This window comes from Protopterus annectens, chromosome 3.part0 (genome assembly GCF_019279795.1).
Source record: "Protopterus annectens isolate FY-2018-M chromosome 3.part0, PAN1.0, whole genome shotgun sequence".
Lineage (NCBI taxonomy): Eukaryota > Metazoa > Chordata > Ceratodontiformes > Protopteridae > Protopterus > Protopterus annectens.
The window spans coordinates 1,287,587,238-1,287,611,636 of NC_056731.1; the positions used below are offsets into that span (position 1 = coordinate 1,287,587,238).

General features: G+C 41.5%; 1 protein-coding gene across 1 annotated transcript in view; it reads right to left on the reverse strand.

The window, feature by feature from the left end:
* CDH2 (cadherin 2) overlaps nt 1-24,399 on the reverse strand; it is a 1,080,070-nt gene that overhangs the window by 421,474 nt on the left and 634,197 nt on the right. Inside the window, exon 3 of the mRNA XM_044065441.1 lies at nt 16,058-16,287. Within this exon, the coding sequence (XP_043921376.1) occupies nt 16,058-16,287 (230 nt within the window). The remainder of the gene's footprint in view (nt 1-16,057; nt 16,288-24,399) is intronic.

Sequence of the window (24,399 nt, forward strand, 5' to 3'; positions counted from 1 at the left end):
TCTGCCTGTATCAGGCAGTCGTCCAAATACGGGTAAATTTGGATATTTCTCTGCCTGCAGTAAGCAATGGCTGAAGCCAAGCATTTTGTGACTACTCTGGCAGCAGTGGATAAGCCAAAGGGAAGTGCAGAGAACTGATAATGCATAGATCCAGCCCTGAAATATAGATATTTCCTGCATGACTCCCTTATAGGGATGCGCAGATAAGCTTCTTTTAAGTCTAGGGTGACTAACCAGGCATCCTTGACCAGCATAGGTAGAAGCTGTTGCAGGGTGAGCATTTTGAATTTTGGCACCGCCAGGAAGGCGTTGAAAATTGAAAGATCCAGGATTGGGCACCAAGAACCCTCTTTTCTGGGTACCATGAAAAGTCTGGAATAGAATCCTTGACCTATCTGTTCCACTGGAACCAGTTGAATAGCCCTGAAAGAGAGCAGAGATAGGACTTGGTTTTGTGCCTCTGCCCACTGGTTTGGAGGAAGGTCTGGGAACCCTTTTGGGGTTGGCAGAGACTGGAAGTAGAAATTGTAACCCTGGGATACAATGTTGAGGACCCATCGGTCTTGGGTGATGGACATCCAGTTTTTTGCATGAAGGGCAAGTTTTCCTCCTAGGAGCACAAGCAGCTGGGCAGAGGTGGGGAGTGGAGTAGAGAAGTCATTGTGAGTTCTTACCATAGGCAGGTGGCTTAGCACTCCCTGCTTTGGAGGTGGGGGCACTCCAATGCTTAGATCTTTGCATACCCTGAGACTGTAGTCTGGGTGGTCTGTTTCCCCTGTGTCTAGTTTGAGATGGTCTGGAGGGGGCTGGAAAGGACCAGTGTTTCATGGGGCAAGGCCTACTGAATCTAGCAGGCTGCACTTGTAAGAATTCTTTAACTGTCTGCATAGATTTATCTTTTTCTTCCATCTTTTTAAGAACCTATTCGGCTTTGGTGCCAAACAGATTGTCCTTGTTCAAAGGAGTGTCTAATAACTTTGATTTGACATGGTCTGGCAAGGTCTGCTCCTTAAGCCAAGCATGTCTTCTCAGTACAAAAAGTACAGTTTTGTACCTACCATAAATGTAAATGTTCGAGTGTATTCACTGCTGCAGTCATTACACTTGGGTTATCCTGCCATCAGGCAGTCCCGCAGTCGGCCAGAGTTCCAAAGTCTTGGTCTGGCGTCGGTTGCTGTAGCTTCTTTCCTGACGTCAGTGCGCCAGGGGTATATAAGATGCAGCCGACGCCATTTTCTTCAGTTTTTCTTGCCCCAGATGTCAGGTGCCCCCAAATAGGTAGGCAATACATATTGCTAATAAAACATACATAAAAAATAAAAACAATACCTTCAGTTACAAGCAAATACACCACATAGGCTGTATAGGGTAGAAAGGTATAGATAAGTCCCAGCTAAGAAAGTGGGGATGGAGGGAGGGTAACCTGGACTGCAGCAGTGAATACACTCGAACATCCACATTTATGGTAGGTACAAAACTGTACTATGTTCATCGTGTTTCACTGCTACAGTCATTACACTTGGGTTGAATCCCAAAGCTGAGGTTGGGTGGCTGGGTCTATAAAGGATTCGGGATGGCTATGAGGTCCTGCAGCACTGCAGTGGCAAAGCCAGCTCTGGATTTAGAGTAAAGAGGCAAGTGGTAATGCTTGGTAAAGGTGTGCACTGAACTCCAAGTTGCAGCTTCCAAAATACCCTTGGTAGGTACTCGTCTAAGGTAGGCAGTTGAAGTGGCTGTTGCCCTGGTGGAATGTGGTCTAATGTTGCTAGGTACAGTTTTTCCATGCTATGTGTAGCAGAAACGGATACAGTGTCCTATCCACTTTGAAATGGTCTGCTTTGAAATAGCCTTTCCCTGTGATCCTGCAGCATATGCAACAAACAGTTGCTCAGTTTTCCTGAAAGCTTTTGTTTTGTCCAAGTAGAAGCGTAACTGCCTGTGTATGTCCAATGAGTGCAGAAGTCTCTCCCCTTTATTCTGGGGAGTTGGATAAAATGTTGGCAAGTGAATAGTTTGGTTAAGAGCCACACTGGATACCACCTTTGGCATAAATGTAGGGTTTGTTCTTAAAGAAACCCTGTCCTGATGAAAAATGATGAAAGGTTCACTGCCATTAGTGCCTGTAACTCTGAGACTCTTCATGCTGAGGTTATTGCCAGAAGCAGAGCAGTTTTCCATGACACATATTTTAATTCTGCTGTATTGGCTGGCTCAAAAGGAGGTGAAGTTAGTTTTTCCAAGACAAAGTTGAGGTCCCAAGTTGGTGTTGGTGCTCTCCGGGGAGGTCTTATGTTTTTAGCCCCTCTGAGGTACTGTTTTAATAATGGATGAGAGAAAATAGGAGGATCTGTGTTGTAATGAGCTGAGATGGCAGAGGCGTGGATCTTAATGGATGAAAAGGATAGGCCTTTGTCCAGCATCTCAGTTAAGTATTGTAATATCTGAGGAATATTTGGAACAAGAGGGTCAAAGCTTTGAGCCTGGTTCCAGGCGCAGAATCGCTTCCACTTTTCTGAATAGGATTTCCTGGTGCTGGGCCTCCTGGCCTCCAAAATAACATCCATAACAGCTTTAGAGAGAGGTGTTGGTTGCTTGGCTAAGTAATCTGCCATGCAGCCAGGTTTAAGGTTTTGAGCTGGCTGTGCAGGATCTGATTGTTTTGTTGAGTCAGAAGTTTGAGGAATTTGAGGTAAAATCCATGCTGGGCCTTGAGCCAAATTCTTTAAGATTGGGTACCAGTGCTGGCGTGGCCAGTCAAGGGCAATCAGGATCATTTTTGGCCTTTCTTGTCTGGCTTTTAGGAGTACCTTTGAAAGGAGAGGCAGCGGAGGGAAGGCATAAACTTTTAGGGTTTTCCAGCTGAACGAGAGAGCATCCACTTTTCATGCTTGTGAGCGGTAAGTCCTTGTGCAAAATTTCTATAGTTGGCAGTTCAGAGGGGAGGCAAAAAGATCTATGGCTGGGCACCCCCATTTTTGTGTTATTATGCTGAATACTTGTGGATTTAATTTCCACTCATGAGGATCCATGATGTTTCTGCTTAAATCGTCTGCCAGAGTATTTTTCTTTCCTGGCAGGAATTGTGCTTGCAGATGAACTTGATGGTCAGTGCTGTGTTCCACAAAGTCATGGCTTGTCTGCAGAGGGGATAGGAATGAGTGCCCCCTTGCTTGTTTATGTACCACATAACTGTGGTGTTGTCCGTCTTTAGTAATAGTTGTCCTGGATGCAGAAGGTCCTTGAAAGCTGTTAGGGCATTTTGTACAGCTAGCATCTCTTTTTGATTGATGTGAAGATGCATTTGGTCTGCGGGCCACTTGCCCTGAATACATTTTCCTGCCATGTGTGCTCCCCAGGTGTAATCCGAAGCATCTGTTGTTAGTGTCTGCCTGGCTGTGGGTAAAGTGAAAGGCTGTCCCTTGTTGTGTTGACATGCCTGTGCCCACCATCGAAACTCCTGTTGTAGGCAGGGAATAAGTGGTATTACTGTTTCCAAACTGTGACAGTGTTGAGTCCAAACACTTTTTAGGTACCATTGTAATTTCCTCATATGCAGTCTGGGATATGGTATTAGTAGTATGCAGGACGCCATGAAGCCCAAGGCCTGCAGAATTTTTCTTGCAGGGAGTTGGGTTTTTGTTGCCATCAATTGAAAATACTGAGTCAGTTGTCTTTGCTTGTCTGGCATGAGATAAGCCATATGGGCCATTGTATTTAAGCTGGCACCCAGGAATATTACCTCTTGTGAGGGCACTAGTTTTGACTTCTTTTCGTTTACTGTGTACCCTAGGCAAATTAGCAATCTTTTTACAAACGCCATATGCTTTAGAAGAATGTCCTTGCTCTCTGCTTGAATAAGACAGTCGTCCAAGTAGGGATATATTTGAATTCCTTTTTGTCTGCAAAATACAATTACTGGTGCCAGGCATTTTGTGAAGACCCTGGGCACAGCAGATAAGCCGAAGGGCAGTGCAGAGAATTGGTAATGCATTGTACCGGCTATGAATCTGAGGTATCTTCTGCAATTTTGTCTGATTGGGACATGCAGGTATGCCTCTTTGAGGTCCAAAGTAACAAGCCAAGCCTTCTTGCCCAGCATGGGAAGAAGTTGCTGTAGTGTCAACATTTTGAATTTCGGAACATCAAGGTAAGTATTTGGAGTAGATAGGTCCAGTATGGGTCTCCAGGCTTTGTCCTTTCTGGGGACCAAGAAAAGTCTTGAGTAAAATCCTTGTCCTTGTTCCTGCTGTGGCACTTTTTGAATAGCTCTCATGTCCATGAGAGCTGTAATTTGTTTTTGTGCCTCTGCCCATTGATTTTGTGGCAGGTCTGGCATTCCTTTTGGCCTTGGTAGAGTGTGAAAGTGGAACCTGTAACCCTGAGACACAATATTCAGAACCCATTTGTCTTGGGTGATTATATGCCAATTTTGTGAAAAAAGTTCTAGTTTTCCCCCTAAGGGAGTGGCCAAAAGGTAAGTGCTTGGCATTTGAAGGGGGAAGTCATTGGGACTGTTTCCTATAAGGTTGTGACTTGTCTTCTCCTCCTTTTGGGGTTGAAGCACCCCACTGTCGTGGTCTGTAAGAGCCTTGGGGCTGAGATCTGCCTCTTGGGCGTCTGTATCTGCCTCTTTCTGGCCTGTCTGACACTGGAAAGGACCAATTTTTAAATTTCTGCTAAATCGAGGTGGCTATACCTGTAAGAAATCCTTCACTGTTTGCATAGATTTTGCCTTATCCTCCATTTTCTTTAATACCTCTTCTGCCTTAACACCAAACAAGATATCATGCTGTAAAGGAGCATCCAATAATTTTGCCTTAACATGATCAGGTAAACCTTGTTCTTTTAACCAAACATGCCTTCGAGTCACAGATCCTGTAACTGCGGCTCTACAAGAAGCCTCTAAAGAATCAAAACCACATTGCAGAGTATGTTTTCCCACTTGTTCAGCTGCATGCAATAAATTCTGCATTTCCTTATAATCAGGACCTTCTGAGCTTTTAAGCATTTTCTTTTTTAACAGAGATATTAAATATTGTTGGTATTTAAGCATGTGGAACTGGCAATTTAAAGCCCTTACTGCTAAAGTTGCAGAAGTGTAAACTTTCTTCCCCCATCTGTCTAATGCTCAAGAATCCCTGTCAGAGGGAACTGGATTTTTAGCAGTAGAAGCCTTTACCCCTTTGGGACACTGGGAAATAGTTTCTGGGTCAGCAGCAGGGTTTTTATTAAGAAATTTGTGAGAGTCAGGGACTCTGTAGTACCTATCTGGCTTGACTGGTGCTGAGGGCAAAGAATCAGGGGTTAAACTGGATTCGGAGAACACATCATCCACAATATCCGACAAAGGTGGAATAGCAAGGGGCCTGTGTTGAGGCAATAAAAGAAAATCTCTGAGTCTTTTCTTGGATTCTGAATAATCCTGGCTCTCCCAATGGAAATGCTCCCTCATGGTATGTAAAGTTTCCCCAAAAGAGTAATCCTCAGGAGGAGAGGCTGAAGGGATTGATTCTTCAGCATCAGAGTCCTCATAGGGGGGTAAAGAGTATCCCTGGTCTGAAGAGGAATCAGAAGAAATGGAAACCTGGTCAGAGGAATCATAGTCTGTATCCTGCCTAGGCCTTTTATCAGGAGGGGGATGGGAACCCTTGATCAGAGTAATTAGGTCTTCGGCCATTTTGAGCATCTGTTTTTTAGGCATGGAGGCCTGTCCAGGTGAATGCTGTACTTGTTTCTTTGTCATTAATGGAGTTTTAGACTTAGTTGTTGTTTTGATGGTAATCTGTGAAGGTCTGAAAACACCCTCAGAAGCTGATGCCTGCTTAGCGGCTCCGGACCCATCTGAGGGGTTAATTTCCGTAGGCCCAATACCTTGAGTTTCCAGAGGCCTAGAAATCTCCACATGGGAGTCGGAGGCGGCCTGCGGCTCTGAGGTAGCGGGTGTCAGGGGCTGTGAAAGCGCCTCACTGAGAACCGGTGAGCCGGCGACTGGCCTAGAAGAGGCTTCATCGTCGGTTTTGGACCTCGGATGCCTGTCCTTATCTTTGTCTTTGCATTTTTTGTGTATTCTGTTCATCGGTTGTTCCGACGGCATGGTATAATTGAATCTTCGGCCAAAATAATGGCGAGCAAAATCAAACCGACGTTTAATAGTGCGTTTGTTAAATCTAGCACAAAAGCGACAACTAGTGACGTCGTGGTCTGGGCCTAGGCATGGAATACAGTAAGAATGAAAATCCTTATGAGGTATTTGCTTCCCACAAGAAATGCAATTATTAACTTTTACTGACATCGGTCTGAGGCAAGAAAAAGTTTCCCCAACGGGGTACTTAGCTTTATTGAAGACTTCGGTTCTGAAATTCGACTTCAAAAATCTTAGGAGTCGGCCGACCGGCACTTGCGAACTGCTTTTGCTTCGGGCACCGCGCGGCAAGAAAGACTGAAGAAAATGGCGTCAGCTGCATCTTATATACCCCTGGCGCACTGACGTCAGGGAAGAGGCGACAGCAACCGACGCTGGGCCAAGACTTTGGAACTCTGGCCGACTGCGGGACCGCCTGACGGCAGGATAACCCAAGTGTAATGACTGCAGCAGTGAAACATGATGAACATCCAGTGACTGCTGCCCTGCAAGATGCTTCTAGGGGGTCAAAGCCACACTGCAATGTATGCTTGGTGACTTGGTTTGCAGAATGCATAAGCTCCTGCAATTCTTTACTTTCAGCACAGCCTGTAAAAGTAGCTACTTTTTGCTTAATAAGTTCCATAATATGTTGCTGACACTTCAGCATGTGAAACTGACAATTCAAAGCCCTAATGGTGAGAGTTACAGAGGTATATACTTTCTTACCCCATCTGTCCAAAGCTCTGGAATCCCTGTCTGAAGGGGTGGGATTCTTAGCTGAAGTTGCCTTGATACATTTAGGCCCCTGGAAAATGATCTCTGGGTCAGCTGTAGGACTTTTGAAAAGGAATTTATTAGAGTCAGGTACTCTGTAGTATCTGTCTGGTTTCCTAGGAGCAGGGGGTAAAGTATCAGGAGTAAGACTGGACTCCATAAAGACATCATCAACAACTTCCAGGACTGGGGGTATTGCTAAAGGCCTATGTTGTGGCAAATCTAGAAATTCTCTGATTCTCTTTTTGGATTGAGGATAGTCTTGGCATTCCCAATGGAAATGCTCTCTTACAGTATGTAAGGTTTCACCAAAATACTCTGGAGGAGAGGCAGAGGGAATGGATTCCTCTGCATCTGAATCCTCATAAGCAGATAAGGGCATGTCTTCATAATCAGAAACCTCAGAGTCGTCTGACTCTTGGTATGTTGAAGCTGCTGGGGACTGGTATCTTTTTCTCTTTGCAGGGGAAGGCTGACTTCCCCTAATCAGCATAATAAGGTCTTCTGCCATTCTAAGCATTTGATGTTGTGGCAAGGGAGCAGGTGCATGCTCTTTGGTCGTCGGTTTTCTAGGTGTAGTGCATACTCTTGGCCTTAAAAACTCAGTAGTTTTAGATAGAACTGAAGTCGTCAGTTTGTGTTGAACATCGGTAGTGCGAAGAACTTCCTCAGAAGCCAGTGCCTGCTCAGCGGCTCCGGACCCATCCAAGGTAGAGGCATCCGCAGGTTCCATAGTCGAAGAAGAGTCTCACGGCATACTGGACTCCGAACGGGTGTCGGTAGAGGCCTGCAAATCCACTGAAGCAGGCATCAGGGGCAGCGAAAGCTCCTCACTGAGTACCGGTGAACTGGTGACTACCTTAACTGAGGCGTCGTCGGCAGCTTTGGACCTGTGCCATCTGTCTCTGTCTTTATCCTTACGTTTTTTCGGAATATTGGTAGTCAGATGGCTTACCGAAGCCATTTCGGAATTCAGAGATCGAGAACAAAAGTATTTAGTGACAATAAGGGCCTGACGACAAATGGTTCGGTGTTGAACAAGGCACAAAACTGACAACCAAGTATGTCGTGGTCTGGGCCTAAAGAGGTGACGCAGTAAGAATGAAAATCTCGGTGTGGTATTTACTTTCCACAGGCAAGACAATTGTTTTTCTGACATAGGTTAGAGCAAGAAAAAAGGATCCCCGAAGGGGTACTTAGCTTTAGAAGACTTCACAATGATTCTATTCGTAAACGAAAACTCAGGTAGTGTCCGACCGGTAGTTATGCGAACTACTTCTGCTTTGGGCTCCTCGGTAAGAAGGACTGAAGTAATGGCGTTGGCTCAATGCAGAACTGCTAAGTCTCTGGTATTCAGGCTGACTGAGACCTGAAGGCAGACAACCCAAGTGTGATGACTGCAACAGTGAAACACGAAGAAAGTACAGTTGTGTACACGTACCATAAATGTAGATGTTCGAGTGTATTCACTGTTGCAGTCATCCCATTTGGGTTATCTGCCTGCAGGTAGCCCTCAGCCGGCCTGAATAACACAGTCTTGGATTCCTGTGTTTGATGCTGTCTCTTCTTCCATGACTTCAGGTTGTCAGGGGTATAAAACTTGCAGCCAATGCCATTACATCAGTTTTTCTTGCCCCAGATATCAGGTGCCCCCACAATGGGAAGCAATTATATGTTATGGTACACCTCCATCAAAAAACAAATACACCAGAAAACTTAAGTACACCAAACAAGATGGAAAGGTAGAGCCAAGAGAAGTCAGGGGGCTGGAGGAAGGGTAACCAGGACTGCAACAGTGAATACACTCGAACATCTACATTTATGGTAAGTGTAAACAACTGTACTATGTTCTTCGTGTTTCACTGTTGCAGTCATCACATTTGGGTTGATTCCCAAAGCTAAGGAAGGGAGGAGGAAGTTAGAGAGCATTAGGGCCAGCTATTAAGCCCTGCAAGACTGCAGTGGCAAAACCAGCTCTGGATTTAGAAAGAATTGGCATGTGGTAATGCTTGGTGAAGGTATGTACAAAGCTCCAGGTAGCAGCTTCTAGAATGTCCCTGGTAGGGACACCTCTGAGAAAGGCTGCAGAGGTAGATGCAGCCCTGGTGGAATGTGATCTTATCCCTTGTGGGGTAGGTTTTCCATGGAGTTTGTAGCAGAAATGAATGCAATGGGCTATCCATTTAGAAATGGTTTGCTTTGAAATGGCCTTCCCCTCTGCCCCTACAGCAAAGCCAACTAACAGCTGTTCATATTTTCTGAGAGGCTTAGTCCTGTCCAAATAAAATCTAAGTTGTCTGTGCATGTCCTGAGAGTGCAGTATTCATTCTCCTTTGTTTTGTGGATTAGGGAAAAAGTATGCAAATGAATGGACTGATTTAGAGCCACACTAGACACTACCTTGGGCATAAAGGAAGAATTGGTCCTGAGGGAAATCCTGTCTGCATGGAAGATAATGAAGGGTTCCCACTGCCATGAGGGCCTATAATTCAGACACTCTTCTTGCTGAAGTGATGGCTAGAAGGAAGGCTGTTTTCCAAGAAAGGAATTTCAACTCTGCAGTTGCAGCTGGCTCAAAAGGAGGGAGAGTGAGCTTTTCCAATGCAAAGTTAAAGTCCCAGGCTGGAGTAGAGGCTCTCCTGGGGGGGGGGGGGGGGGGGGGTCTTAAATTTTTGGCCGCTCTAAGGAATTGCTTCAGCAGGGGGTGAGAGAAGAGGGGTGGCTCAGTATTATAATGTGCTGACATGGCAGAGGCATGAATTTTAATTGACGAGAAGGATAGGCCCTTGTGGAGCATTTCTGTTAAGTACTGAAGAATATGATGTAAGCTGGGCACCATTGTGCCCATCCCCTGAGTCTGGATCCAGGAACAGTATTTTTTCCACTTTTCAGCATAGGATTTTCTAGTACTAGGCCTCCTTGCCTCCAGAATGACATCTAGCACCTGCTTAATGAGGGATGCTATTGGAGAGCTCAAGGAATTAGCCAGGCTGCAAGGTTCAGGGTTTGAAGCTGAGGGCGCAGAATCTGGCCCACCTGCTGGGACAGCAGGGAAGGGGACTGAGGCAGGTGGCACTGGTTCCAGCAGTGCCATACTGCGCAAGAGGGGTACCAGTGCTGGCGTGGCCAGTCTGGGGCAATCAGTATTGTCCTTGACTTGTCCTGTTTGATCTTTTGCAGAACCTTCGAGAGGAGAGGCAGAGGGGGAAAGGCATAAACTGAGAGGCTTTCTCAGGTAAAGGACAGTGCATCCACTTTCCAAGTTTGACTGTGGGAAGTCCTTGTGCAGAATTTGTCCAATTGGTAGTTCTGAGGGGAGGCAAACAGGTCTACCTCTGGCGTCCCACATTTGTTCCTCAAGAGGTTGAATATTTTTGGTTGCAGTTTCCATTCGTGTGGGTCCATGAGATTTCTGCTTAGGCTGTCTGCCAGTGAATTTAGCTCGCCTGGCAGGAATTGAGCTTGTAGGAGCACTTGGTAGCTCAAGGCTGTGTTCCACAGAGCCATGACTAGTCTGCATAGAGGGTACGAGTGGGTTCCCCCCTGCTTGTTTATGTGCCATATAACTGTGCTGTTGTCTGTCTTTACCAATAGTTGTCCTGGAAGAATGCGGTCTTTGAAGGCTGTCAGCGAATTCTGTACAGCTAGCATTTCTTTTTGGTTGATATTCAGGTGCATCTGTCTCGGGTTCCATTTGCCCTGAATGCACTGCCGTGCCAAATGAGCCCCGCATGCATAGTCTGATGCGTCTGTTGTTAGGGTTTGGGCGGCAGGGGGTAGAGTGAAAGGGAGCCCCTTGTGGTAGCAGTCCTCTGCCCACCAAAGGAACTCTGTCTTTATACAAGGAATGACAGGAATCATTGATTCCAGGTCCTGAGAATGTTGACACCATAGGCTTTTTAGCTTTTTAGATACCATTGTAGTTTTCTCACATGCAGTCTTGCATATGGAATTAGTAGAATGCAAGAGGCCATAAATCTCAGGGCTTGCAGAATTTTCCTTGCAGATAGCTGGGGCTTTGTGGCCAATAGTTTGAAGTAAGTTGTTAAATAAACTTGTTTCTCTGGAGTGAGGAAAGCCATCCGGGAAGTTGTGTTCAAGCTTGGTCCCAGGAATACAATCTGTTAGCAGGGTACTAGGTGAGATTTCTTTTCGTTTAAGGTGTACCCTAGTGAGGTTAAAAGTTTCTTTACGAATGCCAGATGTTTTAATAGCAAGTCCTGGCTTTCTGCCTGAATCAGACAATCGTCCAAGTATGGGTATATCTGAATATTTCTCTGCCTGTAAAGTACAATGGCTGGAGCTAGACACTTTGTGAATACCCTGGGCACAGTAGATAAGCCAAAGGGAAGTGCAGAAAACTGATGCATGGAGCCTGCCCTGAAGCATAGGTATTTTCTGTAAGATTCCCTTACTTGAATGTGCAGGCAAGCTTCCTTTAAATCTAAGGTTGCCAACCAGGCATCTTTGCCTAGCATAGGAAGTAGCTGTTGAAGTGTTAGCATTTTGAATTTTGGGATTACCAGAAAGGTGTTTAGAATAGAGAGGTCCAGGATAGGATGCCAGGAGCTGTCTTTTCTGGGTACCAGGAAAAGTCTTGAATAAAAACCTTGTCCCCTTTGTTCTGCTGGGACAGGTTGAATAGCCCTAACACTCAGAAGAGAGAGAACCTGCTGTTGGGCCTCCGCCCACTGATTTGGGGGTAGGTCTAGCCAACGATTTGGGGTTGGTAGGGTGTGAAAGTGGAATCTGTATCCTTGGGAAACTATATTCAAAACCCATTTGTCCTGGGTAATGAGTTCCCAGTTTTTTGCATGCAGGGCAAGCTTTCCTCCTAAGGGATCAGGCAGTTGAGCAGGGCTTGGAAGGGTTAATGTTAAGTCATTGTGCCATTTTTCCGTATGGGGGTGACTTACTACTCCCTGCTTTGGAAGTGGGAGCCCCCCACTGCTTAGGCCTGTGAGTAACCTGAGACTGTAACCTAGGTGGTCTGCTGTTCCTGGGTTTGGACTGAGAAGGCCTGGAAGAGAAAGGAAAGGACCAATTCTTTGAAGGCCAATGCCTACTAAATCTGGGAGGCTGTACTTGTAGGAAATCTTTAACAGTTTGCATAGATTTAGCTTTTTCCTCCATCCTTTTGAGGACTTCTTCTGCTTTGTTGCTTGGTTTAAGGGAGCATCCAGTAATTTAGCTTTAACATGAACTGGTACGTTTTGCTCCTTAAGCCAAGCATGCCTTCTAAATACAGACCCAGTGACAGCAGCCCTGCAAAATGCTTCTAAAGAGTCAAAACCACAATGCAAAGTATGTTTACCAACTTGTTCTGCAGAATGCATTAAATCCTGTAATTTTTTTGTGTTCAGCACAGTCAGGAATCAACATCATTTTCTGTTTAAGTAGTCCCATAATATGCTGCTGGTACTTTAACACATGAAACTGGCAATTTAAAGCCCTAATGGCAAAAGTAATATAAGTGTATACCTTCTTACCCCATCTGTCCAAGGCTCTAGAATCTCTATCAGAAGGGGTAGGATTTTTGGCAACAGTAGCCTTAATGCCTTTTGGTCCTTGGGAAATGGTGTCTGGATCCGCAGTAGGATTCTTAAAGAGGAACTTGTGAGAGTCAGGTACTCTGTAATACCTGTCAGGTTTTCTGGGAGCTGGAGGTAAAGTGTCTGAGGAAAGGCTAGATTCCAAGAAAGCATCATTTACAATGTCCAGAACAGGAGGGATAGCTAAAGGCCTGTGTTGAGGAAGGAGTAAGAATTCCCTAAGCCTCCTTTTGGAGTGAAGAGTAATCCTGGCTTTCCCAGCGGAAATGCTCCCTAAGAGTGTGCAAGGTTTCACCAAAAGAAAAATCTTCTGGAGGGGAAGCAGAGAGAATGGAATCCTCTGCATCAGAATCCTCATACGTAGACAAAGGCAAATCCTGGTAATCAGAAGGAACAGAAATATCGGATTCCTGATCAGAAGAATCACAAGGAAAATCAGTTCTAGGTCTCTTAGAGGGGGAAGGCTGGCTTCCCCTAATTAAGGTAATAAGGTCTTCAGCCATTCTAAGCGTTTGTTTTTTAGGCATATGGGCCTGAGCATGTGGTTTGGACGTCGGTTTTCTAGGCGTGGTGCGAGTTTTAGGCCAGGATGAAGAAGATGGCGTCGGTTTAAAATGCAAGTCTGTAGGCCTGAAAACACCCTCAGAAGTCGGTGCCTGCACAGCGGCTCCGGACCCATCCAAGGTAGAGACATCTGCAGGTTCCATAGTCAAAGAAGCATCTTGCGGCATACCGGACTCCGAATGGGTCTCAGTACAGGTATGCGAATCTGAGGTAGTGGGTATCAGGGGCTGTGAAAGCACCTCACTGAGTACCGGCGGACTGGCAACTAGCTTAATGGAAGCATCGTCGGCAATTTTGGACCTATGCGGTCAGTCTCTGTCTTTATCTTTACGTTTTTTCGGAAGATCGGTAGTCGGATGGCTTAACGAAGCCATTTTGCAGTACTGATACCGAGTACCAAAATAATTTTCTGCAAATATAGCCCGATGATCGAGGGTTGAACAAGGCACAAAACCAAAAGCGAGGGACATCGTGGCCTGGGCCTAAGCAAGGAATGCAGTGCGAATGAAAATCTTTATGAGGTATTTGCTTCCCACAGGTAAGACAATTGTTAACTTTTACTGACATCGGTTGGAGCAAGAAAAAAGATCCCCAACGGGGTACTTATCTTTTTTTGAAGACTTCGGTTCTGAAACTCGAAAACAAAAATTTCAGGAGTCGGCCGACCGGCACTTGCGAACTGCATCTGCTTCGGGCACCGCACAGCAAGAAAGACTGATGCAATGGCGTCGGCTGCATGCTTTATACCCCTGACGACCTGACGTCATGGAAGAAGAGACAGCATCTGATGCAGGAATCCAAGACTCTGGTATTCAGGCCGGCTGAGGGCTACCTGCAGGCAGATAACCCAAATGTGATGACTGCAACAGTGAAACACAAAGAACATCATCTTCTTCCTTAAGAAGAATCTGCGGAACCCCCTAGATCCCTCAGAAACAATCAACCGTGCCTCCCCCATATTTGAAATGAACATCTGCAAAATCTTGTCGGGCATGCTGCCCGCCAGATCCTCACCAGCCTCCAACCCAGACATGACAGAGAAATCTGACAACACAGCCAGAGAGCCTCTGGATTTGTAACAACCTCTGGAGAAACACCTGGCAGAGGCTGGACAGCAGAAGATTACGGTCTTACCTTTTTCAAGTTCTTCTTCCTCGATGACTGACCCTCGGGGCTGGAAGTTCCATCCATAGTATCTTTAGCAAGAAGCTTAAGGCACTGGTTCTCAAGATACAATGAATGGGAAGAAAGCCTACTATGAAGGGTTTTCAGGACAAACGCCTCACAAATCTAACAAGACGTATGGTCGTGAGAATATCCTAGGCAAAAAAGGCATTTATCGTGGCAGTCTTCATGGGGATTCTGTCTCCCACACTGGCATTTACCCATTCTGGATGACATTAACCCCCCAAACAGCACAAAAAAATCCAAGAAAAAGAAAAAAAAAACCCAGCCGGGTACTTATCTGCAACGGTGAGGACTTCCGCAAACAGGAGTAATCACCGGAACACAACCTACAGAAAAAAACGACAGACAACGGACGGGTGGAAACAGACTGATGGTTAAAACAGAGTTTGGACTTGCGGCAAAGAAGTTCTGAGGATGGCATGCCCGAATGTCACCTTTATGCCCTATGCTAAGTGAGGAGTGTTTAGGTGATGTACAACGTACCTTAAATCAACAATAGACTTTGGTAGACTGGCCGGACGATGGACTTCCATGGCAGGGAATCCTATAAGTTATGAATACTGCAGTGAAGAATGGAAGGACATCAAGAGATAAACCTTCTTTTTTCAAACATCCGTGTAAACACATAAAACAAAAAAAACTAACTATAAGAAAGAGACAACATTATATAACTATATAACATACAAGACACAGAAATGAAAAAGTAACTTAAAACTACACACCCATATAGATATATAGATATACATAATATATTATGCTTTCACACTTTCAAGAAGACATCTCTCATTATAAACAACTTGGAAAACTACTGTCCACTCTCTAACCTTCCTTTCTTAACCAAAGTTAAACAGTCACAGTGCTATCAGTAACCTCCATATAGGGAATCAGTCTTTGTCTTCTTTTGCCTTTTACTTGCTTTCTTGGAGGTACTGTAACAGTACCTCCAAGGTAGCATGATTCAGGGAAAACAGAAAAGGCTGAGTTCAATTTTTTAAGACTTCTTTTCCTTTGACTCTGTGCAACCCTCAAAGCAAGACAATTAATCCGTATATAAGACAGTGCATGATGCACAGTCCCCCTTGCAAAAAGCAATTTTGTAGTTTTCTTAAATTAGATCTGCCATGATGTTTTATGTGGCCCAAGAACCACAATTAAAAGATTTGTGGTGGTGCTGCTGTAGCGTTGTCGCCTCACAGTAAGACGCTGTCCGGTTCGATTCTCAGCTAGAGCATCTTCTGCGTGGAGACATGCGTGAATGGGCGTACCTTCGTTGAAGGCTGTGCGTCAGGCCTGGCAAGCTGGTACGTAAAAATCAACTGCCAATCATTAGCGGACCGGAGTACCGATGTGGCGACCCCTAACCGGGAAAAGCCGAAAGACACAAACATTTACAGTACTATGCATCATGACTTAATATAACGTGATATTTTTTTTACAGATCCCCCTCCTGTCTTGCTCTTCAAAAATGGGGACAACTATCCCAATTTGCCAGCTCACAGGTAACATTCCCACCACCCATGCACCACTGAAAAGGTACATCATCCATGATATTCCAGCCAGTTTTGTCAGCATTTCCACCTGTCTCTTTCGCTCCTACAGCCTTGCCACTGCAGAACTGTTTCACTGTTGCAATGACTTTACTGAAATGAATGTTGCATGCTCAAAGGAGGCCATGTCCACCAGATTCAGGACCTCCCTCAATGTGCTGTATTCTTCTGCTGATAAACTAGTAAATAAAAATTTTTATTTTGTTTTTGTTTGCAATTTTTTTAAACCAAGCTATGACAAATCAGTCAAATTTTTTTGTTTGCATTTTTGTAAAATTATGCTGAGAGTTGAAACATTTCATGCATACCTTTAAACTGTTCTTTTGAGGCTTTCTAGATCTCCACACCAGCTTCACTGTTGCCTGCCACTTTTGCTGAGTATCAGTGTCTTCGACAAAGACAACAAACTTGGCTTGTTTTCCAGAAATGTGGAGGTCTTTTGCTGCATACACCACTCCATCATCTTCTATTCTGAAGTCTATTGGACTACTGGTGTTGTACTGTATTTTGCCACTTTGTTCACAATCAATAAACTTCACTGTAAGAGAGCAAATTCAGAAAAGTGGGTTAATTTATTGTAAACAATGTAAAAAAAAAACAGAATGCAAAAATGCCTCCATCAGCAAAGCAGAAAAGTACATGTAGTACATAATCTCAGCATTAGTAAAACAAGTCCAGATAGAGCATTTTTATGGGCTGAAGGATGACCTACTGCAAACATGAGGACAAATGGGATAAATTATGCAAATTAAAATATTGTGCTCTGGAAAAATTCAGTTAAATCTTTGAATCGTTGCAAGAGGAAGCCTTATTTCATTTAACAGTATAAACAATGTAACTGTATCTACACTTTAGTGACCAAGTGTAAAGGAGCAGAACTTTATGGCACAACCAACAAAAGGAGGACAAGGCATAACACAGCAGAGATGGGAGTACTCTTACTAGAAACAGGATATCCAAAAGCACTTAATGCACGTTTCTGAATAGTTTAGAACAGCACTGCAATGAAAGCCATGTCAAAAATAGGTACTGTGACAACTTTAAAAAAAGTGTCTTCTGTAAGAAATAAAATGCTCATCGCACACTCACACACACACACACACACATATATATATATATATATATATATATATATATATATATATATATATATAAATATGTATGTACATATATATAAAATATATTATAGATATATTTATATGTATGTGTGTCCGTGCATATGCACATTTAATTTTCAGCACTACTAAGTCTCATCTTGAAAACAACCTAAAAGTGAAGTTCTGAAAAGATTTATTTCACTTTACTAATTATGACACTAAAATCTTTATGCATTGATGACTTTACTTCAATAAACATTTACAGGTTCATACGTGTATACTAGGCTAATGATGACCTTGGCCCTTATAAGCTTAGCTGTGCAACCCAAATGTGACCCACAAATTTGATTTACATAGGTGGTGATTTACTGACTGGCTCTGTCCATCAGAAACATAGGAGCCAGACCGGGGTGAATATCTGATTACCCGTCCATTGGCCCACATTGCTCTTAAGAAGGGATAGAGAGGAACTCTGCTTCACATGGATGGGAGCCTGTTCCAGGGAATTCTCTGAGAAACATATCTGTTTCGCCAACATGTCCTATTTTTGTCACAAGCAAAATTTAATTATTTTAATCCAGTAGTTCTTATGCTGTTTGTTTTGTGAATATGAAAACGGTTCATCAAAACAGCTTCAAGGGATGTCCTGTATGCCAAGCAAAGATCACCTCTCAGAATTCTGTATGATATCAAGTACAGAGACAGGGTTTTGAGGCAATCAGCATAGGAAATTGTGTTTACTGCCTGTATTCTTTTTCTAAAGAACCTTGGTGGATGCTCCAGTTGCTGCATGTTTCTGGTCAGGTATACATCGAAGAAGTCATTACACTCTATGATGGGTCTGATGAGGGCCAAGTACAGCGGTATGATGACCTCTCTGGACTTAGAAGCCATGCCCTTGCTTATAAGTTAAGCAATATAGAAGGATTTTCTTACCACCTTGGACACATGCTGGTTGAAGGCTAGGTTACTATTTACATGAGTTCCCAGAGCCCTGAATAGCGAACCAACTTTTAAGGGGTTTTTATTGATGAAGTAGTTACCCAAGGTGGCAGACTTCCCAAAAATAATGCATTTCTTGCTATTCAGTTTTAAGCCGTGGCTTTGACACCAAGTGTTTGTCTCTATTAGACCTTCCTGAAGAGTGTTCTCATCTTGGGGGGATTCGATGACTGGTCCTAATTTGCAATCATCTGCAAACTTGGTCAGCCAAAGGCCTTTGATATTGGCTTTGAGATCCAAGAAGTAGATGCCAAAAAAGAGTGGGCTCAGCACAGATCCCTAGGGAAATCCACTGGTGACCAGCCTCTCCTGGGTCCTATCAGTGAGCCAGCTAGCTATCCAGCATGTTATAAAGGGGTTTATACCTGGTTCCATAAGTTTGTTGACAATGCCTAACTGCGGTACTGTATCAAATGCTTTAGCCAGATGTAAGTAGGCAGTATGCACAGTTTTCTCCTCATCCATTGTCTTAGTGACCTTTTCAAAGAGCAGGAACAAAAAGTCAATGCATGACCATCCACAGACGAAACAGGTTTATTATAATCCAAGCTTTCGAGTCAAAGCTCTTTTTCAAGAATAAAAACACTTCATAAAACCACACAATAAATATCCAACACCAGCCAATCAAAGAACATATTCAATTACCTCATTAAGAAGATCATTAGAAAACAATACTCCATTGCAAAGGATCATAAAAACAAAAACAATATACAGAAATATATAAAAAATATATAAATATACATAAAAGCTTAAATAACATATGACTGCTTCAACTTTAAGATAGGTTTTATACTATTCACTTTATTCAAACCTGGGAATACATCTGCCCTAAAGACGTTTATCCATTTATATTCAGCTCTCTCCATCAAGTTAACTATATCTCCTCCCCTCTTGTTCTTAAACGCCCTTTGTAAAATCCTAATCTTAAACACATGGCCATTACCCTCTACCTTAAGTCCTTCATTCTGTGTATTAAAGTCTTTATAACAGAGAAGCTGTTTCAAATTCTTTTCCTTCTTAAAACTAAAATAGGGTTTAGTTCTCACTATTTTCTTAATGCTATTATCAGAGTTCAGAATAGCCCAATTCCTCTTAATTATAGCTTGAATGTGCTGTGAATGTCTGTTATATTTCATAACATAACCTAATCTCTGTGTGTCAGCAGTCTGCATTACATTAGTGTTAGAGACTGTATTATTTTTATTATTTATTTTATTTGCAGTTGGTTTACCAGGATAGTCCATTGGGCCTAGAAGAACCCATTTTCAATGGGGTCCTGGGGAGAAAAGCTCCAAAAACAAAACAATGATTACAAACAAAACAGTAATTACAAACAAAATTACAATCAAAGCTCTTGTTACAGTATGTACAAAAGTACTAGTAGAAACATTGCATTTAAACATACAGTTTCTAAAGCAAAAATGACAATGAAAGTTTTGGTTATACTAATTATAGACAAAATATTTCATTTAACAGAGACAATTTCTGCGATAAACAGTGTGATCATTGTAAATCTAGAGTAGTTTATGCATGGATTGATTCCTGCCAAAACCATGTATGGTTAGTATGTTGATATTCATGGACGCACTGCAACAACTTTCATATGTCTGACAAATGAGTACACAGAGTAGGTAGAAGTAGGATGGGAGATGAGCAGTTGGGATTCAGATCAGGATGTATCACAACTTACCCAATATTTGCAGTTAGACAGATAGTTAAGAGGAATCTAGAGATGAGAAGAGTCCAAGTGACTGTTCTTATATTTGAAGAAATCTTATGACAAGGTTCCAAGGACATGATTTGGGCAGTCCTGTGGTGGTTTGAAGTCCAAAAAACAGAAGATAAGATTAGTGCAAACTATATACAAGGGACCCAATACTGAAGTATGAACAGTGTTCAGTCTAAGTAAGGGGTTCCCTGTGGGATTGGGTGTGCTTTGTACTAGTGATGGGCTACATTAGCAGACCGGTTGATGGGGATAGATCAACAAAGTTGTATTTATTTATTGACAAAAGGGGGAGAATGGAAGTTTAAAGTGTAAACTATATAGTTATGAGAGAAAGAAGGTTAGCAGTGCAAGTTATGTAGGGTGGCAGCTAGAGCATTCTAATTCTATTCTATTCTAATATAGACGGCAATTTTCACACTTCTATATATAGGAAGGAGGTACAGACAACTAGATATGTTCACAACTCGAGTGTGCACCCAAAACATGTCTACAAGGGTGTGGTGAAGAGCCAATTTTTAAGAGCTAGTAGACTCAACACCACATTATACTTCCATTCTCCCCCTTTTGTCAATAAATAAATTATTGTTCTTGTATAAATAAGATTTACCTATATTCTCACGTTCAGAGTTAGCAAGTTCAGCATTACTGGCTGACAAATTCCTGTTATATCCTCTGGCTACAAAATCATGTGTCATGGTATCAATTTCTTCGAGAAAACCTTCTTCTGTGGTGTTGAGTCTACATGCTCTTAAAAATTGGCTCTTCACCACACCCTTGTAGACATGTTTTGGGTGCACACTCGAGTTGTGAACATATCTAGTTGTCTGTACCTCCTTCCTATATATAGAAGTGTGAAAATTGCCATCTATATTAGATATCTTCACATCTAGAAAAGTAATATCATGTGGAGAACAACACATCTCCAATTTTAGAAAATCAGTGCTCTGTTGTAAATGTTCTACAAATAACTCGAGTGTGCTTCTGATAATAGCATTAAGAAAATAGTGGGAAATAAACCCTATTTTAGTTTTAAGAAGAAAAATAATTTGAAACAGCTTCTCTGTTATAAAGACTTTAAAACACAGAATGAAGGACTTTAGGTAGCTGCTAAGAACACAGTCCCTTGTTATAACTGTGTTTGCTGTAAATATTACGGAACTCCAATCCAGTACCAAGCACTCGAGTGGAACAAGAGCAATCACGCAAAATGAAAATATATATATATGATGAAGCAAACTTGCCAAAATTTATTCCACAAACCACGAAGATAAAAAATCCAAAGCAGTACGATACAAAACTGTAAAATGCACAAGTAGAATGCTAGAAGCAAGATAATACAAACAGATGGTTTAGCGCTTTCATCTGACTACTGCAGATTTCATCAGAACCATATTGTTTTCTGCATCATCAGTTTAAATAACCAACATTTTGGCGCCAAAACGTTAATTAATAATTAATTATACATTTTTAGTATTTTTATATCTAATATACATTCAATCATAGTGTGCTTGTCCTTATTATTCGTACTGTAATAAATATTATACAAAATACATATGTTGTTTATACAAACAATATTTAAAATTTGAAATTTGATTAAAAAGTCACAAGTGGGTATCTGCAAACTTTACTCACAAATTCACTTGTGAGTAAAGTTTGCAGATACCCACTTGTGACTTTTTAATCAAATTTCAAATTTTAAATATTGTTTGTATAAACAACATATGTATTTTGTATAATATTTATTACAGTACGAATAATAAGGACAAGCACACTATGATTGAATGTATATTAGATATAAAAATACTAAAAATGTATAATTAATTATTAATTAACGTTTTGGCGCCAAAATGTTGGTTATTTAAACTGATGATGCAGAAAACAATATGGTTCTGATGAAATCTGCAGTAGTCAGATGAAAGCGCTAAACCATCTGTTTGTATTATCTTGCTTCTAGCATTCTACTTGTGCATTTTACAGTTTTGTATCGTACTGCTTTGGATTTTTTATCTTCGTGGTTTGTGGAATAAATTTTGGCAAGTTTGCTTCATCATATATATATATTTTCATTTTGCGTGATTGCTCTTGTTCCACTCGAGTGCTTGGTACTGGATTGGAGTTCCGTATTGGTTGCTGTACTACGTGTTTACTGTAAATATATTAATATGGAGGTAGATTTCATATATCCTATTACACACACAAAATTTATGTTTAAACTTTTTGGTTCCCGTAACAGTGAAAATATGGTTTACTTAGCTAATTGTGAAAAATGCCCATGTTTTTACCTAGGCAAAACAAATTACAAGTTTAAAGAATGAATAGCATCATACCTATCAGAGATACGTAGAGGAGATGAGACCAATGCACTAAGTAAACATATTATAGAAGAGGGTAATGACCATGTATTTAAGTTTAGGATTTTACAAAGGGTGTTTAAGAACAAGAGGGGAGGAGATATAGTTAACTTGACAGAGAGAGCTGAATATAAATGGATAAACTTCTTTAGGGCAGATGTATTCCCAGATTTGAATAAAGTGAATAGTATTACAGTTGAAGCAGTTATATGTTAGTTAAGTTTTTATGTATAGTTATATACTCCTGTATACTTGTTATATACTTCTGTATATTGCCTTTGTTTTTATGATCCTTTGCAAATGAGCATTGTTTTCTAATGATCTTCTTAATGAGGTAATTGGATATGTTCTTTGATTGGCTGGTGTTGGATATTTATTGTGTGGTTTTATGAAGTGTTTTTATTCTTGAAAAAGAGCTTTGACGCAAATGCTTGGATTATAATAAACCTGTTTTGTCTGTGGATGGTCATGCTTTGACTTACTTTGTTGCTGCTACTTGTTTTTTTCAGTCTTTTAGCACGTTTAGCTGGTCTCCATCACCTGTTTTCTTTTGGATTCTTGAACCTTTTCAAAGAAGCAGATTCAGCAAGGCTGACCTTCCTTTGACAAAGCCAACTGGGATGGATCCAGTGTCTGGAGGTTTCCTATGCCTTTGTTAATAATTTCCATGATAATTCTTTCCATCCCTTTGCAAATAAGACTAGTCAGGCTAATGGGTCTGTAGTTTCCAAGGATATGTTTAAGGTCTGCCTTATGAAGGGGGATGACCACTACAGTCCTCCACTCAAGTGGCACAAAACCTGTTTTAAGACTATAGTTAAATAATGAATCCAGGGGTCCTGGTAAGTCATATTTTAGACTACTCAAGAGGCATCCTGGGATGTTATCAGGGACCATTAAGACCATGTTCTTGGCTTAAGTAAGCACATTATAGCTGGAGGGGTTATGTTTGAAGGTATTTTTGAGGGGATAGTTGAGGGTGGGAGTAAATTTGGAAGTGAATTTTTCCACTATCAGGTTTTATATCAATAGGCTCAATGAATGTAGCACCGTTAACCACCAGTTCAGCACATTGCTGTATGCTGCCTTTGAGGTTTCTGACATAGACCTAGAAGACCTTATAGTTATCTTTTATCTAAGAGGATGTTTTAACCTCAAAGTTGGCTTTGCTTGACCTAATTAGTCCTCTTGGTTGCCTATTAACTTTGAGCAGTTTCTATTTTTATGGGAATTATCCTTCCTGATTTTGCCATATTTTTTTCCTTTTGCGGTATATCCTGTTTAATATGGAGTGCTACCAGGGTGGTTTGTTTCTAGGCCTAGTCCTGGGCTTACTTCTGGTAAGTATACCAGCCTTGACTATATTTTTCCCATTAGGGGATACGATGGTATATATCTCCTATTTCTCTCCACCACTATTTGCTGCTATTACAGAAATAGTTTGACTGTTATTCTGATAGTGACCTCTTTTAATGGTCCTTCATGTTAACCTATTATGTTTTTCTGATCTTTACACATTAGAAATGTTTCACTTGTTTTATACCATGGATTCTTGCATAAAACTTTCTCCATCAAAATTTAGCGCATGGTGGATTGTGATTTTAGTTGCACAATGCGTATTAACTGTACATCTCAATTAAGTATTCAGAATGTTGACAATAGAATGTTTTTTATATAAACCTCTCTATAGACACTCTTTCGTTTTTAAACTGGTTTTATTGATATTAATTTCTTACAATAAATAGTAGCGCATGATACATTGTCATCTCAGTTGCGCACGATGCTTTGTTTTTGCACACTGCCATCAACTAATTAGTTATATGCCATGGAAAGTCCCTACATATATTTTTAACTTTTTATGGGTTACCCTTCAAGTTTATTCTAACTTGAATTAATATGAATTTTAAAATTTAATTGTTTACACAATATTTTACGTATTTTACATTTTTATAACCCATGTTTCACATGATGATACTGAAATTAAGATGTATCAACTAGTAATGAAGGGTTCAAATATTTTTAAATAATTTTTTTGATTAAAACAAACAATTGCAGTAGATGATGATTTGATTAGCAACACACCAAACGGCAATATTGCATTTTGAGTAAACAAACTGAAACGCAACATTTATTTAATAGTAATCATTTTGCTAATAGAAGTTTATTGACATTCATCAGAATAATGCGATTTTATATGGATATGTTTTTATCGAAACTGAAATTTGATTTGTATATGAAATATGTTTAAGAATATGTAAGGTATTGGACAGGTGACACGTCCGGTGAACCTTTATAGGCTCCTACTTTTGCATTGTTATACTGCAGTCACTTTAAGAGCTTGATTTTTCAATTGTTATATTAATTGATTTATTGCTTCTGTTATTGTTACATTTGCCCGCCAAAATTTATTTAAATAGATGTGTATTTTCTGTTGTAAACTGCATCTGATGAAGCGTAGTCAACCTATGTGA